The 12,466-nt window shown below is 35.0% G+C and overlaps 2 protein-coding genes and 1 long non-coding RNA gene across 4 annotated transcripts; 1 reads left to right on the top strand and 2 right to left on the bottom strand.

Annotated features, from left to right (window-relative positions):
• Positions 1-839: 839 nt before the first annotated feature.
• LOC123875481 (ras-related protein Rab-43) lies at positions 840-4,647 on the bottom strand. Its single transcript, XM_045921330.1, has 4 exons — positions 4,360-4,647; positions 4,203-4,287; positions 2,783-3,039; positions 840-2,526 (listed from the first exon to the last, which is right to left on the bottom strand). Exons 1-4 carry the CDS (start codon positions 4,567-4,569, stop codon positions 2,425-2,427), a joined length of 654 nt encoding a protein of 217 aa, XP_045777286.1. The 5' UTR covers positions 4,570-4,647; the 3' UTR covers positions 840-2,424.
• On the top strand, positions 3,608-9,583 carry LOC123875479 (putative GPI-anchor transamidase). 2 transcript variants are annotated; one of them, XM_045921328.1, is made up of 7 exons: positions 3,608-3,653; positions 5,515-5,793; positions 6,184-6,392; positions 7,035-7,152; positions 7,808-7,918; positions 8,359-8,537; positions 9,449-9,583. In XM_045921328.1, the coding sequence occupies exons 2-7, from the start codon at positions 5,671-5,673 to the stop codon at positions 9,522-9,524; spliced, it is 816 nt and encodes a 271-aa protein (XP_045777284.1). In that variant the 5' UTR covers positions 3,608-3,653; positions 5,515-5,670; the 3' UTR covers positions 9,525-9,583. The 2 variants fall into 2 exon arrangements, with proteins under 2 accessions (XP_045777284.1, XP_045777283.1); XM_045921327.1 differs by lacking the exon at positions 3,608-3,653 and adding an exon at positions 5,239-5,441.
• Positions 9,584-9,752: 169 nt separating this feature from the next.
• LOC123875487 lies at positions 9,753-12,044 on the bottom strand. The gene is made up of 2 exons (XR_006798146.1): positions 11,938-12,044; positions 9,753-11,663 (listed from the first exon to the last, which is right to left on the bottom strand). It is a non-coding gene; the product is annotated as an uncharacterized LOC123875487 (long non-coding RNA).
• Between the last annotated feature and the right edge of the window lie 422 nt (positions 12,045-12,466).

The raw sequence follows: 12,466 nt of genomic DNA, 5'->3' as shown, positions 1-12,466 counted from the left end.
AATCCGAGATTCAAACGCTCAAGGCATATTTGCCACAATGGCAATGCAGCAACATGTCTTTTCTAAAATGTTTCAACGTGACTGAATGCATAATGTACCAAAATTAAAAAACCCCACGTAAGTACAGAAAATTAATGACGCAGTTAGAATACAGTACAATACTTTGGTACATTTCTCATTATTTCTCAAACATTCCTCTCGGCTCGAGGTGATTTTTCTTTATTATGTTGATTTCATAAAATATGTGAAACAGAAATTCTGTAATTACAACTAAAAAACTAAACAATATTATTCGTATATACACTGGCAAAAAGTGAAGACGTGAACAATATTTACATCACATTATGGTGCTTATTCGATTGTATACAGGGACACTCTGTATAACCGAACAACCAATAATTTCAATGAAATATTATGAAAAAAAGGTTTGTATATTTTTACAAATTTAGTAACATACATTATTATGGCGTGTATTTCAGTCTCGAATAGGTGGTACAAATTAACGTTGCCGGAAAATCGATTATGTTGATTGAAAAGACACCAAACCACTCGTAAAACCGATTGTGCTATCGATAATAATGTAGAACCAATACTACCAAAGTACATAATATTTAAAAACAAGAGGGCCGACGGTATCGATACAATATTCTATCGATGGAATAATCGATTTTATGAGTGATTGGGGTGAACTTTTATCGATTAATTAACAGTCGATTTTTCTGCAACACTGATGAGTACAAAATATGTTTTATTCTATAATTAGGTAGGTATTTACACTATCGAAACTGACTGACAACCTTACAAATTAAGATACACTTAAAAGTAATGAGATTTTTTTCTTTACAATAATTAAATCAATATTTAAAGCCATCACAAAATAAACGAACCGGAATTGTGACTGATTAAACTAAGATTTATAAACTAAACTTACAAAAGTTTCACTAAACTTTTTAAAGAACTAGGCGTACGTTGGCCCTTGGCAGACTCTCTTAGGCGTGTAAAAGTCCCGCCAAGACTATATACAGCAGTGGACGTCTGCCGTCTGACGATGATGATGGTGATGATAATGAAGCTTATTCTTGAATAACCTTCGTTCGCGACTGCGATCAGCTAGGAGGAATTAAAACACGTGGCTGGATGAGGAAGGCTGAGCACCAGGTGTGGTGGCGCTCTTTAAGGAAGGTCTATGTCCAACAGGACGTCCACAGGTTGTTGTTGATGATGATGATGAACCGCGCCTTGCCGCCACTAAACTCCGCCGGTGTGCCTTACGCCTTACAGTTTAGTTAAACTTTTGTTTACATACAAACAGATTAATGACTGATGTATATGCATGGTTTTACAATAATATAGAGGTAGTGTTAATTGCTCGAGTTTTATAATTTATTTAGAACATTGCTTATTAAATTCTTTATAGCATATTTAAACTGAAAAAAAAAACAATGACTTTTTCATTTTAAATGTGTGAATAACTACTTCAAGTATGTTTGTTTGTTTAATAGTAAAATCTTACATATTTTCTTATAAATAATTCAAAGAAGCATCGAAAAATAAATATGCATAAGTAGAGATTCACATTAGAATATTTTCCTAGCACCTTGGTTGGTACGAAAATTTAGTAAAACCTATCACTTTACTGGTGATTTGTGACTGTTTCTACATATTATTAGTCATACTGCATAGCTACAACGATACAACATTGCTAAGGTGAAGGCACATTGCCGCAGAACTGTTAAGCCTGAGGTCGACCAGAGGCGCGCCGAATCGAACGAAAACGCGTTGACTGAAATCGATATGATAAACAATTCTATTCAATACACTGCGGCCCGTCGCTGATTGACGCAGTTCTATAGTAAACATATAGGTTATTGCAATTTTGACTTACAGATAAAACGAGACAGATTTATGCCAGCGGTATAACGCTGTCTCGTTATAACAGTGTCTTAAGTCTGAGCAAAGTAAAAGTGCCCTCTATAGATCTCAGGCTAAGTTACAGAATTCGCAACCGCAAACCAAACCTACTGAGTAGGTGCAATCTTTTCCAACTTTAAAACACCTTGTAACTTGTCTTATTTTTTTTTAAGAATATTAGTCTAAGACTTTAAGACTAATACTCCCCTTTCCCCTCAAATTAAGCGTAAAGCTTGTGCCAGGAGTGGGTACGACAATAGTGCAACGGGTGGGGTTTGAACCGCCGACCTGTCGTAATTCAGATCGCTCCTCAACCGTTGAGCTATTGAGCCTAAATTCATTTAACTACACAGTATTCCCAATAATATTACGATTAAATTCATTACAATATTTATATTTACAAAGTGTTCATAGCCATTGCAATTGTGACATAAAAAATATTTGGTTATCATCCAGGCCATTAAAAGTAAGAATAAAAGAAATGGCAGATTGTCCTAGTATACTATGATTTGCCTAAGAGGACCTACATGGCTGACACCTACTTACAGAGTGGCTGTCTCCGAGCACCACAGAGTCTGATTCTGCTGGTGGGCCTTCACTGCTGTCATGCTGTCTCTGAAAATAAGTGTATTTATATAAATAACTAGCTGATGCCCGCGACTTCATCCGCGTGGATTTACGTTTTTCAAAATCCTCTCTTTGATTTTCCGGGGTAAAAAGTAGAATATGTGTTAATCCAGGGTATAATCTATCTATCAAATTTCAGCCAAATCCGTCCAGTAGTTTTTGCGGGTCCTCTTTTGGGTAGGGGGTTAAAAAAGTATAGGGCCGTAATTGATTGCAAATTTTTTGATTTATTTACTATAGTTACCTTTAACTCTGTTGCCAAACTCCGGAATGTATCTTCAACATTAGTGTTATCCTTAGCAGACGTCTCCATCACGAACATGATCTCAGGAACATAACGACAAAATGACTTTGGTTCATCCTGTTCCACCTCCCGTTGATCCGTGAGGTCACACTTGTTCCCTATTAATGACACAATGACATTGGATGAAGTGTAACGTCTCACTTCTTCTATCCACTTTTGAAGGGAGAGAAATGTGGATCTCTTCGTTATGTCATACACTGAAAAGAAAGAGCAGTCAAATATAGCGAAATAACTCTATACTAAACACATATATACTAATACTATAAATCTTAAAGTGTGCCTATTGGTTTTTCCCTGCATATCTGCTCAACTGATTTTGTTTAAACTTGGTACAGAGATAGCTTGCCTCCAAGGATGGGCAAAGGATACTTTTTAAATTTTCAAAAACCTATATCCAGGCAGGAATTTGCAGACATCCTTGCTCGCGATGTTTCTTTTTAAAATTTACAGACTAGCGCTTGGCTGCAATCAAAGCTACTAGCAAGTGATGATTCAGCCTAAGATGGAGTGTGCTTGCCGAGAAGTTGCCTATTCACTATGTTTGCTTACAAACCAAGCGTGAATCCTTTGTCGCAAGAATAGGTCCAAGTGTACAGCGAGCCATAGAGATAGAGAATTTTAAGGTCATATGTAGACACATTTAAGAGCACCCATGCAAAGTCACAGATTTAGCTAGTTTGCCGTAAAGTAGAAAACATACTTGTTATGTAAGTAAATAGGAAACCTTACATGTCAAATACCTTTAAGTCGAGTTTGTATAGTACTTCAGATAACATCGCACATGTATTAGAGATACCCAGCAATATAAAATGTATGTATAACTATTGTTTTGCAAATTAATTCATGAACTAATATAAAACAGTATCATTTGTTGTTATTATGTACTGAAATGTGTCATGTTAGCGTAACATGGTTTATTAGTACATATTGATAATGTAAGACAGATAACGGGTATCGGGTATGTTTTGGTTTTGTTAAGGTTGAGTCATCATTTAATAAACATTTTACATCGCTTAGTGTCAAGCTTTTTTTTATTCCATGACAAATCATACCAGAATACTTAATATTTGATGGTGGTACTTATTTCACAGCCAAAGTCTAGAAGTCTAGAACATTAGTAAATTGAACAGTTATTTTATTATAATTTCCAAAAGTTTTCTAACAGGGAATCGAACCTAGGAATTGCAGCCCAAAGCACCACAGCACACACTACTGTACTATATAGAGAGTTGTAATACAAAAGTAGGAAACAAAAACTTGTAAAAGCAATATACTTAACACTCATAATTTCACTAGTTAGTCAATAGTTTCCTGGTAGGTGCAAATTATGTAAAATGGCTAATTATACAACTAAACATACCTATAATTACTCCGTTCGCTGACCGATAGTAACTTTGTGTTATTGTCCTGAACCTTTCCTGCCCTGCTGTGTCCCATATCTGAAGCTGATTTTGTCACAATTACTTAATATATTTTTAGACAGATTTTAGACAAATCCAGAGAGTATTGCTACGTACCTTGACCTTCTTCCCGTCTACTATTAATGTTTTCATTGAAAAGTCTACGCCTATTGTATTGCCGTGTCTTTCTATAAAGTTACCGGATTTCAAACGTTGCACAATACATGTTTTTCCAGTCCCACAGTCCCCAATGAGCACTATTTTAAATAGATAATCGAACTGCTCGTCTGGAACACTCATCAAGGTGTTAGGATTGCGGCTGCTCATGGCTACAATTTATTGGTAATTAATTTAACAAAAAATTATGTTTACGCTGTTCACTTGACGACCATTTCCGAAACAAACAGTTTGACTTTGACATTTGAGTTTTGACAGTCTTGACACTTGACACTTGCTTTTTTTTCTTCTGGCTTTACACAGATTAAGAAGTAGTAGATTTCGGATAATTGTTGCCAGTCTAGAGTTCAAATAATTATTTCGACTTCATGACATCCCTAATCAAACACGTGCACGTGGCTCGCTGCCCTCACTGCACACTTTATTTATACTTTATAACCCTTCTAACTTTGTTCTATCTACATCCCCCAGACCCTGCAAAACAAAAATCTTACAAAGATTAGCCAATGTCAAGTTTGTAGTTATTTGTAACAAGTTAGTTAAACTATACAAGTGTGGACCCCGTTTGTGCCGGCGCTCGCCGACATACGCACGGCACCCCCTAACCCCTTAGAGCGCTTTCCATTCGGTTTTAACAAAAAAACACTCCGAGAAGAGCTCTGCGAAAGGCAGAGCACGCCCGCCAGCTAACACCAACACAGACGAAGTCTACTTCCAGGCTTATAAGGCTAGAACCCAGTATGCCTGATTCGTAGTCTGTGCCTATTATGTCTGTAAAAAAAAATTGTCACTGTCAAGTGTCGGAAAATCACTGTCACTGTCAAGTGTCAACTTTTGAATGGTGAATTGTATTGATTAGTGAATTGATTATTTGTTTATAATGTTTTTAAAATTCGATTAAACTATATTGATTGTATTCAAATAAAACTTAGATCCATTTTCTTAAAATGGCACGGTCTTTGAGGAAAGTTTTATCTATGTTTACATTTGTGTTTTCCTTTTATCTAACTGTGGCTGTAGAGGTACAATATTCATTTAAATATTTCCTAAAAATAGTAAAAATTGGACTTTAATTTAACTCAATGTTAATTTTAGATTCCAGAACAGTTTCAAAAGTCAAACCACACAAATAACTGGGCAGTTTTGGTGGATACATCTAGGTTTTGGTTCAACTATCGCCATGTAGCCAATGTGTTATCAATATACCGAAGTGTGAAGCGGTTAGGAATTCCTGATAGCCAGATAATACTGATGATATCTGACGATATGGCCTGTAATCCTAGGAATCCGCGGCCGGCAACGATTTTTAATAATGCGATGGAACAAATTAATGTTTATGGTGATGATGTTGAAGTGGACTATAGAGGCTATGAGGTAATGATAGATTCATTATTATTATCCATTAATTTTTACCCTTGATCCATGTTTTGGTTCTAGTTCACTTTGAGCAAACAGAGTATGTAAGTTACAGAGAAACTGCTTCTTTAAGTAATGTAATTTCTATGTGACACCTGGTTAACAACAGTTAAAAAGCAAAGAAATCAAACTCCAGAAGAAGTGAAAACCAGGTATGCCTGTAAGGGTGACTTGCAAGCATGTACATGTGCATACTGGCATGGGGCTTACACACCTTTTGACAAGGAGTGCTTCAAAAAGTGGCTCTTTAAAAAAAATTTTTTTTAGGTATCTACCATTGATTATATTAGGGCACTATATTAGATACAAGCAGAAATAATGAATTTACTTAATTTTATGTTAATTCAGGTTTCAGTGGAAAATTTTGTCCGACTCCTAACTGGAAGAGTGCCACCAGACACACCAAGGTCCAAGCGTCTCCTCACTGATGAAGGCAGCAATATACTCATATACCTCACAGGACATGGTGGAGATGGGTTCCTCAAGTTTCAAGACTCTGAGGAAATAACAAGCCAGGAGCTTGCTGACGCTCTTGAGCAAATGTGGCAGAAAAGAAGGTATTACCTATCTATTTTATGAGATTAACAGCTGACCTCAGTCTATCCTATACATAATAATTAAAATAATTTTACTACAAACTTAGGAATATCTACTCATAAGTGTATCTCTTTATCTTATCATTATGATAGTAGGGTGCCAATAACTAACAAGAAATATTATCTTTTGTTCCTTATTAGTATACCCATCACCCATGCTTTAATTTTAAAATAATTTCAAAAATAAAAGTACATTTTATTATTTTATAACACTGATATATTACATATTCCAAGAATATATTTTGTTTGCTTATGAAAACAATTTAAATGTATTATTCAAACATAGTTTTCAAAGGTTTTGCTGCAAATATTTCAAAACTTCTTTGGGAGACCTTTATTTACTCTACATAATATTATTTTCCACAACGAGGGGACTCGCCTCCTGTCCCGTTAGTCCCATGGATCCCTGATCCATGTAACTAAGTTGAAATATCGAAACAATTAACATGTTTAAAATATGTTACTGTACACAACCATTACTTGCTTTTAAATTAATCTTTTTAAGTATTATGATTGGAAAATATGTATTGACCATAGAGTGATAGTTAATAATAGTAAGAATTATTATTTATTAATTTTATTGTTCTATTTATTTGTCCTCAGATATAATGAGATTTTCTTCATAATTGACACATGCCAGGCCTCTTCAATGTATGAGAAGTTCTATTCACCAAACATCCTAGCGACAGCCAGTAGTTTAGTTGGTGAAGACTCACTTTCGGTAAGTGATCACCTTATTTATATCACCCAGCAAATTTTATAGTTGTTATGTAAAATTACCTTTAAATTCAAAATTTAAAAAAAAACAAAAAGGTACAATACTACAACTAAGGTACCATATTTTAACTTCATGGGTTTAACAGATCTGTTGGACAGTCTACTGTTGGATATGGGGCTCTTGCCAGAATTGCTACGAAACATTCTCTTGTGTAAAATCACCATTCAAGTATATCATGTGCCCTGCCCTCTCCCCCATTACCATTTTACCATCAAGAGTTATTGAGCTTTATTGGATCAAGGATCTCCTTATTTCAGATTTGATTACATAGTGATAGTCTAAGCAATCAATAGATATTAGGTGCTGGAATTGCGACCTCACACCAGACAGTGCAGCGTTGGAAGACCCCCCCCCCCCCCCCCCCCCCACAAGGTGGTCAGACGACACCAGGCGATTTGCAGGGAGCCGCTGGATTCAGGCGGCGCAAGACTGGCGTGTGGAAGTCACTGCATGGACCTATGTCCAGTAGTGGATGTCTATCGGTTGTTGATGATGATAACTCCGAGCAAGGCCCATTGATTGGCCCTGAGGTTTCATATCAGGCACATTAACTTAACCTTACTGAATGTATTATATAAGAAATTATACTATTTTTCAGCACCATGTCGATTCTGCGATAGGAGTGTATATTATTGATAGATACACATATTATGTACTGGAGTTTCTGGAAAATGTTCATCCCAACAGTAAGAAGACCATGGCAGAATTTGTGAGTAATATTTTTTTATCCTTTATAAGTTCCTTTCAAAGAATCAACTTGAAATGCTATTACAATTTATGAAAACTAACAGTAAGTATGTTTTTTTTGTTTAAAAAAAACGCAATGCCACTAATGCAAAAAATGCCCACACACAAGTGCAATGTGTGTCGTAGATGCAGCTAATGATAACAGTGTAGTTCAAGGTGAAGTTTCGAAATATTAAGACACTAGCTGATGCCCGCGTTCCCGTGGATATAGGTTTTTAAAAATCCCGTGGAAATTGATTTTCCGAGATAAAAATTAGCCTATGTTTTAATCCAGGGTATAATCTATCTCCATTCCAAACTACCAAATCCGTCCAGTACTTTTTGCGTGAAAAAGTAACAAACATCCAACCATACATACAAACTTACAAGGATATGTAACTTAGGTTTAAATTTTTCTTGCAGCTCGAAGTGTGCCCAAAAAGCGCTTGTCTATCAACAGTCGGCGTTCGCAGAGATCTGTTTAAACGAGACCCTAGTAAAGTGCCCATAACAGATTTCTTTGGCTCCGTTAGACCCGTTATCATAACGACAGATCCTATTGACATTCAAGAGATACCTAAGAGAAAGAAAAATGTTTCATTGTAAGTTATGCATACCTATATCAAAATATTATTCCATCTATTCCAAAATTCTCACGAGTACTTAATTTTTTGACCAATATTCAGCCATGACAGCGCAGTTTGCGTAAACATCTTTGCACTCTCTTCCCTCACTCTCATGGGCCTCACACCAAAGTCTGTAAATAATGTTCTGCTAAGATAATAAAGATTTATTTATTTATTATTATTTATTATGGACAAATGGAATAAGACTTTATATTTAAACTGGGCTCCACTTTCTTACATTTTGCCGCCCACTTTGCATGCTCTTGAGCATCCGATTTTTGAGTCTATTGAATCTCAGGTTGGCAGTGACGACGTCCAGTCAGTGCTTACCTCTCCTGATTCACTAACTCAGTGTCTTACACTAAATAGCCACGAGCTCATTTGGTATTTATTTTTAATCCTAGGTTTTCTAAGAAATATTATTTTAATATCATTCACTGAAGCGACAATGTAGAACCAACCAATGTCAAATGAGCTTGGTGGCTATCATTCAGTGTTAGACACTGAGTTAGCTAATCACCCCACTGGGCTGCCTTTAGATTTAGCTAGGACAGCGATTTTGAGACAAAACTACTGTTACTAACGTAACTTTGTGGTTCTCGTGCTACATGACCGTACAACTGTTAACTAGATTTTGGAAACTCTTGGTTAGATCCTGAATCGACATCTGTCAAATATCAGGCTAGGGATGACGTAACAAAAACCTAGTCGTTTCATAGCCTACCTAGCCTACATTTAACGACTGCCGGTGTAGGTGAAGCTTCGACATTTTTTAAAAATTTCATATCTGTCGTGAAATGTGTCCATCTGAGACAGGCCTTTTGCAAATTGCAACTCATCAGCAATGTCACAATTTATACTCAAGTCATTGTCATTATTTGTTGCAGAAACAAAACCAAAGTACAAGAAAAATGGGAATACCTACCACAGTTCCCTGTGCATCTAGTCAAGACTACGGTATAAGTTATAAGTTAATTATATTACAATAATTAAAATTAAATTAAAGGTTAGTGTATTTTGTATTTGTTGTTTCATTATCTCTCATAATCAATCCACTGCCAACCCACTGCATGAGTCTCATCTCATAATGAGGAGGGCGATAACAGTGATAGCTAGGCATAGTTATGTAAATTACGCTAGTATAATATCAGCCTTAGCATAGGGTCAGCAAAAAAAATAAACACTATCTCATTCTGAATTAAACTCATATTTATTTTCTATAAGTACTAAGAATAAAATTTTCATTAACATCATTTAACACAACCGATTCGATAGTTGGGAATCAACACATAAGCAACACACACACTCTCAAATTGATATGAGATCAAAATCTAAAGGACTATAGCACCATTTCAGTTACTATCTAGGCCATTCTTTTTTGGTCTAACATTCTTTCCATAAAACTATTACAGTCAAAAACAATGTGTACCTACCTACATTGTACAGTCAGCATCAAAATATTTTTCTTGTGGATATTCACGTTAAGAAATAGGGACTCTTTCAATGTACAACTATAATATTCTTTCACACGTGTGCCCTGGCTTTGTATTACACCATCTTTTGCAATATAACGGCAACTATGACGTGGTACTAAAACCTACTCATGTGCTAAAACTACGATCTTCTCATTGGGCGTTATTACTGTTTTATAAACGCAAATAATAGTAGGTATGTACCTAGTTTATAAAACTGTTAAATAAAAGTTTATTGAAAATCCTCGTAACGATTAATGAGGGCATTAAAACTCGTGTGATACTATTAAATACCTCACCTACGGCTCGGTTTTTAAACTCGCACTCATGTTTTAAATAATTAGTTATGTGCAGTTTCATACACCACTTTATCAAAACCCATAATACTATCTTAAAATCCAAATTACAATATAATGGTAACTAATAACATAATTTGTGAGCATAGATAAAATATATTTTATGCTGACTGTACTCACATACAACCTCGCCATTGAAGTCTATCAAATAATATTTAATTAGAACCGTCAAAATGGTTAGGTTGTATGCTTAGGGTACATACCTACTGTTGCTGTTGACCATACAATAAGTATATTCTACAAGCTTTAAAGAATAATATTATTACTTATAATAATTATTATGGTTTTATTTATACTATAATGTAGTATTTATTTTAACAGCGGCGCAAGATAATAGAAATGTGACAGTAATTCCACATCAAAAATAGCATGCGACCGATTTGCGTTTTTAATTCGTCATTCCGACCGATTTTACTTTACAAAAAGAAAGCACAATAAATATCGGTCACTTGAAAATCGGTTTCGGACAAGTAGTTTTAATATTTTCTTTACTTACAATAAATATTAACTTAGCTGCATTGCTAAGGCCTCTATTTAATTTAACATTAAAGTATAATTAAAATTATTTTTTGCCAAGATTTCAGCAATTCTGTAATAGGTAAGCCAAAAAACAGTTGAAAAATCCTTTAAACCTTAAGGTGATCGCATACCAGAGCGATAAGAGACGCATTTTTTAGTATTTCTGAAAATGCGAGTGAAAGATTCAGCTCCATCGATCGCATCGAATCGAAAATATTCTCATTAAGATTAGCAGCATTTTCTTGATGCTGAATATGTGATAAGAGGCCTTAGTATAAGTTTTAAATGTCACCAACATGAATTCGAATTAGAATTCGATGATCGAAACATTTTATTAAGTAGGTACCTATTATAATAAAATGGGTCTTAATAGCCTTTTCCAAATAGCCAGCGCTCCAAGCGGAAAAATTAAAATCTTTGGAATTGAAGTCTTGACTTTAAATCAATCTTAGGTCCATTTTAGTTTGACATTTATTTTGTTTCGACTGTCCAATTCTATTATCCTTTGTAAGTTGTAAAATCTCATAGAGCTTGTCTATTTTGAAATGACGCACCCTGCTACATAATTTTGTTCACTTAGATGTGTAAATTGCGGTGGTGGGGCGCGTCATTTCAAAATAGACAAGCTCTACTATAAGCAAACATACATCTTCTCTTTGTTATTTTGTTAACAATAAAGATGTTTAGTAAATATATACATTTTAAGTAGGTAAGTATTTTTTAAAATGCGTCTCTTGCGGGTCTCCGGTGATCACCTTTTTTTTTTTCTTTAAATCTGGCTTTACTCTGATTAGCCAATGTCAAGTTTGTGATATTTTCAAGTTATTGAGTTTATACAAGTATGGACTCCGTCTGCGCCGGCGCCCGCCGACATACGCGCAGCGCCCCTTTAGAGCGCTTCCCAGTCAGTCCCACCACCAAAAAACACCAACTAACACAAAAACCAGCCACTCTTAACAAAAAAAACACTCCAAACAAGCACAGCACGCGCGCCAGCAAACGCCATCACAGACGAAGTCCGGTGATCACCTTTATATTGCTATTAATAAATGCTTTTTTAAATACAAATTGAATATTTATAACTTTTTTATTATAAACAATAGGTAGGTACTGTTTAAGTAAGGTACTATTATGTAGGTACAGTTTACGTCTTATATTATTTAATTTCTTCCATTTAATTTAAAAACTTTAACCTCAAGAAACGTGTGCTTACGATTTGCTAAGTTTCCATACAATGTATGAGAAACGAGTAACTTGAAAATTAAAAACCAATTTTTATTTAAATAACAAAACATTATCATACAAAATGAATATTTTTTTAGAATAACAAGTTTATTTAGTTGTTAACATCTAAAGTGCCTATCTGGATAGGTTTGTTCAAAACTTATTAAATATAATTATTATAAATATTAAATTTATTTTACTTGGGACTACCCCCTCCACCCAGAACTAAGGGTGAACACACATTTATTTTTTTAATCAACTATACGTAAATGTCCTCCTACTATTTTAAGGCAGTCTAAGAGAGCGATAAATAATCCTAAAGGTATAACGCTTA

This window comes from Maniola jurtina, chromosome 20 (assembly GCF_905333055.1).
Source record: "Maniola jurtina chromosome 20, ilManJurt1.1, whole genome shotgun sequence".
Classification (NCBI taxonomy): Eukaryota; Metazoa; Arthropoda; class Insecta; order Lepidoptera; family Nymphalidae; genus Maniola; species Maniola jurtina.
This window is presented reverse-complemented; position numbering and strand designations above follow the sequence as displayed.

Bases quoted from the DNA above. Each gene is read 5' to 3' on its own strand.
- LOC123875479 (XM_045921327.1), top strand. From the start codon at position 5,367: ATGGCACGGTCTTTGAGGAAAGTTTTATCTATGTTTACATTTGTGTTT. The intron at 5,442-5,514 runs GTACAATATTCA...TGTTAATTTTAG, and splicing joins ATCTAACTGTGGCTGTAGAG to ATTCCAGAACAGTTTCAAAA. The intron at 7,153-7,807 runs GTAAGTGATCAC...ACTATTTTTCAG, and splicing joins TTGGTGAAGACTCACTTTCG to CACCATGTCGATTCTGCGAT.
- LOC123875481 (XM_045921330.1), bottom strand. From the start codon at position 4,569: ATGAGCAGCCGCAATCCTAACACCTTGATGAGTGTTCCAGACGAGCAG. The intron at 3,040-4,202 runs GTATGTTTAGTT...CTTTCTTTTCAG, and splicing joins AGCGAACGGAGTAATTATAG to TGTATGACATAACGAAGAGA. The intron at 2,527-2,782 runs GTAACTATAGTA...ACTTATTTTCAG, and splicing joins GTTTGGCAACAGAGTTAAAG to AGACAGCATGACAGCAGTGA.